The sequence below is a fragment of the Penaeus japonicus genome, unplaced genomic scaffold (genome assembly GCF_977035675.1).
Source record: "Penaeus japonicus unplaced genomic scaffold, GWHDUDI00000001_assembly GWHDUDI00000007, whole genome shotgun sequence".
Taxonomy (NCBI): Eukaryota; Metazoa; Arthropoda; class Malacostraca; order Decapoda; family Penaeidae; genus Penaeus; species Penaeus japonicus.
This window is the reverse complement of record NW_028234409.1, coordinates 41,861,137-41,865,688: the sequence shown is the minus strand read 5'-3', so window position 1 is coordinate 41,865,688 and position 4,552 is coordinate 41,861,137. Positions and strand designations below refer to the sequence as shown.

Below are 4,552 nucleotides of genomic sequence, written 5' to 3'. Positions count from 1 at the left end.
AATGTTCCAAGGGCTACTATATTAAACATGGTGTCCTTATGCGTAAGTGGACTCCACCCAAAGTTCCAGCAGATAACTCTTGGACGGCAGTTCATCAAATTGTGCTTCCAAAGAGATACAGATCTGAGATATTGAAATTAGCTCATAATACACCTATGTCTGGACATTTAGGAATTAGGAAGACTTATGCCAAGATTCTGAATCATTTTTATTGGCCTTATGTAAAAAAGGATGTGATTAATTTTTGTAAGTCTTGTCATACATGTCAAATTGTGGGGAAGCCAAACCAAAGTATTGCCAAAGCTCCCCTTATACCTATTCCTGTATTGGATGAACCTTTTAGTAGAGTATTGTTAGATTGTGTGGGACCATTACCCAAGACCAAATCAGGACATCAATATTTGTTAACAATTATGTGTTGTGCTACCAGATACCCAGAAGCCATACCATTAAGGAACATTTCAGCTAAGGTAATAGTTAAATCTCTGATAAAGTTTTTCACAACTTTTGGCTTGCCTAAAATAATTCAATCAGACCAGGGTAGTAATTTCATGTCAACATATTTTCAAAAAGTAATGAGTGATCTAGGAATTAAACAAATTCATTCAAGCACCTACCACCCAGAAAGTCAAGGAGCATTAGAAAGGTTTCATCAGACCCTTAAGAACATGCTTAGAAAATTTTGCAATGACACTAATAAAGAATGGGATGAAGGAGTGTCCTTCCTATTATTTGCTGTACGAGATGCTGTGCAAGAATCTCTTGGATTTAGTCCACAAGACCTCATATTTGCTCATGATGTGAGAGGTCCTTTAAAAGTTCTGAAAGAAATGTGGATTCAGAGTGATGAAAAACAAACTGTACTAGATCATGTATCAACTTTTAGAGAAAAGCTATTTCAAGCATGGGAATTAGCTAGAGAAAATATGAAAAGCTCCCAGTGTAAAATGAAACTCAGATTTGATGCTAAATCTAAAGTGCATGATTTTAAAGTTGGTGATCAAGTATTGGCCTTTTTGCCTATGCAAGGGCAACCTCTGAAAGCAAAATTCTTTGGTCCATATGAGATTGTAAGAAAACTCAATGATGTAAATTATGTGATTAAAACCCCAGACAGACGTAGATCTGAAAGAGTGTGTCATGTAAACATGTTGAAAGAATATTTTGTTATTGAATCAAAGGTTGTCAATCTTAATGTGATAAGTGATAATCATGAGGATGAATTTAGAAATATGAATATAGATATGAAATTGTGTAACAGTGATATTCTGAATAACTTGAATGACAAACTGAGTCATTTGTCTGATGATCAAAGGGAAGAAATTTGTGTGTTAATACATCAGCATGTGAAGTTGTTTAGTGATGTACCCCAACAAACAAACTTGGTACAACATGATGTGGATGTAGGAAATGCTTCTCCTATCAAACAGGCTCCGTACAGGATGAATCATGTGAAAAGGGAATATCTAAAGCAAGAAATAAGATATTTACTAGATAATAACATCATAGAACCTAGTGCAAGTAGCTGGTCTTCACCATGTCTATTGGTACCAAAACCAGACGGTTCTTTTAGATTGTGTACGGATTACAGAAAAGTGAATCAAGAAACAAAGACGGATGCTTACCCTTTACCAAGGATCGATGATATAATTGATCAAATAGGAAATGCAAACTACATTACCAAGATTGATCTGTTAAAAGGCTACTATCAGATTGGATTGACGGAGAGGGCGAAGCAAATTTCAGCATTTGTTACACCGGATGGTTTTTTCCAGTATCGTGTAATGCCGTTTGGGATGAAGAATGCTCCTGCAAGTTTCCAGCGATTGGTGAACTATCTAACTGCTGATATAGAAGGAGTCCAGGCGTACATTGATGATGTCTTAGTTTATGGAGAGACATGGGAAGAACATATAAGCCGTTTAAGAAGAGTGTTTGAAAAACTATCTGAAGCCAAGCTTACCATTAACCTTAAGAAGTGTGATATTGGACATGCATCTGTGGAATTTCTCGGTTATGTTGTTGGACAAGGACAAGTAGCTCCTATAACTGCCAAGGTGGAAGCAGTAGTGAACTTTCCTCAACCAAACACTAAGAAGAAAGTGATGAGTTTCCTTGGTATGGTGGGATACTACAGAAGATTTTGTCCAAACTTATCTACTGTAGCAGTGCCATTAACTAATTTACTTAAGAAGAACCAGAAATTTACATGGACACAAGAATGTGAAGATGCCTTCAAGAAAATCAAAGGATTGTTAATGTGTCATCCAGTGTTAAGGAATCCAGACTACAGTGTTTCTTTTATTTTACATGTTGATGCTAGTGATTATGGTGCAGGTGCAGTGTTATTACAAGAATTTGATGAAATATTACATCCCATCTGTTATTATAGTGCTAAGTTTAAAAAGCATCAACTAAATTATGCCACCATAGAAAAGGAGGCATTGTCTCTGATTTTGGCTTTGCAATTTTTTGAAGTGTACTTAAGTGCCTCACCATTTCCTATTACTGTGTTTACAGACCATAACCCATTAATTTTTATTGAAAGGTTTAAGAATAAGAATCAGAGGCTTATGAGATGGAGTTTTCTGCTCCAGCCATTTAATCTAGTAATTAAACACATTAAAGGTATTGATAATGTGATAGCAGATGCTTTATCTCGCAGTCCTTAAAGTAAAGGACTGTAGCAGAAAACTATTTTTAGGGGGGGGATGTATTACGCCCTGATTCCTAATATAGAAATTATGATTGTTTTGTTATATTTACTTCATGTAATGTATACTGATTTTGTTTTAAGTGAAGAGCGAGATGCGCAATGCAAGCGTCCTAATCAGGAGCGTTTTGTTTACATTCGAGAGAGACATGTGGGGAACCCAGGCTGTGATAGTTATGTCGTCTCTCACTATTTTGTTTGGTCGATTGTAGCGTTATTTCTTCAAAGTTGTGTTTCTTGTGGTGCTTATCGTGGATTCGATGGGTTCAGCTACAAGGTTTGATGGATGTATTTGATCTCAGTGGTAGGATTATTGTGATATTAACGGAGATAGTTAATGTATTCCTACATTGGGGTCGAGGCCATTGTTTACACTTGGGAGACAAGGACAGAAGGTTTACTGGATATTTTCATGCTGTGTGATGTTGTGATTTGCCTACTCAGGTTGTTAACTAAAATAGTTAATGTTTGTCTCACAGTATTTGGGAAATCCATTAATACGGGGATTGGAATTATTACGAGTGAATATGTTTGGAGGTGCTATTGAAAGATATTCTATTTAGTTTTATGAAGATTCATATTGTGTTTATTTCTTATGCTTTGTTAAATGTAGAAGACATTTTTATTTTAATATAGTTTTGAATTTTATAAAAATAAGTGTTTTATTATCCGAAGTTGAACAATTAATGCTCTTGTATCTTAACATAAGATTGGATCACTGTTGTCACAATAAAAAGGACATTGTGGCAATGTTATTACACCACTTCCCAGTGTTGAATCAGGTGATAAGTTTTCAGAATAAAGAAAGTAAATGGATTCAACACGGACAAGGCCAATTATACTAAGTATAGGAGAAGTGGTCGTAATAATATGTATACTTACATACATACATGCATACATACATACATACATACATACATATATATATATATATATATATATATATATATATATATATATATATATATATATATATATATGGTTGTGTGTGTGTACATATATGAACATAAGCACGCACAGACATACATACATACTATCTCTCTTTCTCCACCTATCTATCTATCTACCTATCTATCTACCTTTCTGTATCTGCACCCTGATACTTCCTCCCACATTCTTACATCCCTATCCTTATACATCCTTCCTCATACTTCCATCCCTAGCCTCATACTTCGTGCCTCATACCTTCACCCTTAGCCTCATGCCTCCTCCCTCATCCTTCCATCTTTAACCTCAAACTCCTATCCCTAGCTTCACACTTCCTCCCTCGTACTTCCATCCCCTTAACCTCATACTTCCTTCCTCGTACTTCCATCCCCTTAACCTCATACCTCCTCCCTTATACTTTAAGCCTCGCTCTAAACCTCTCATTAACCTCTTATTGGTCTTCACCTCATACTTCCTTCCTCGTACTTCCATCACCTTAACCTCATACCTCCTCCCTTATACTTTAAGCCTCGCTCTAAACCTCTCATTAACCTCTTATTGGTCTTCACCTCACACCTTCGCTCGCGTCTCATTCTGGCGCCGTCACTCACACAAGGGCCGGATATTAATTACGTGCTGCCTGATTTTTTCCTTCTCTTTTTCTTCTTCCTTTTTTGTGAAGGAATGGGAGTGGTTCATTTTTGCTTCTCTCTACCTCTGTCTTACTTAGTCTCTCTCTCGCTCTCTCGCTCTCTCATTTTCGCTCTCTCGCTCTCTCATTTTCGCTCTCTCGCTCTTTAAATTTCACTCTCGCTCTCTTTCTCTCTCTCTCTCTCTCTCTCTCTCTCTCTCTCTCTCTCTCTCTCTCTCTCTCTCTCTCTCTCTCTCTCTCTCTCTCTCTATCTCTATCTC

The 4,552-nt window shown here is 36.7% G+C and overlaps 1 protein-coding gene across 2 annotated transcripts in view; it reads left to right on the top strand.

Moving 5' to 3' along the window:
• Window positions 1-3,363, top strand: part of LOC147471619 (uncharacterized) — a 6,116-nt gene extending 2,753 nt beyond the window's left edge. Inside the window, exons 1-2 of one of the 2 annotated variants that reach the window (XM_086538738.1) lie at window positions 1-470; window positions 1,182-3,363. The exon at window positions 1-470 is cut by the window's left edge and continues 2,753 nt beyond it. In XM_086538738.1, coding sequence (XP_086394864.1) covers window positions 1-470; window positions 1,182-2,672 — 1,961 coding nt within the window. In that variant the 3' untranslated portion in view covers window positions 2,673-3,363. The other variant, XM_086538737.1, reaches the window with a different exon arrangement.
• Window positions 3,364-4,552: the final 1,189 nt, after the last annotated feature.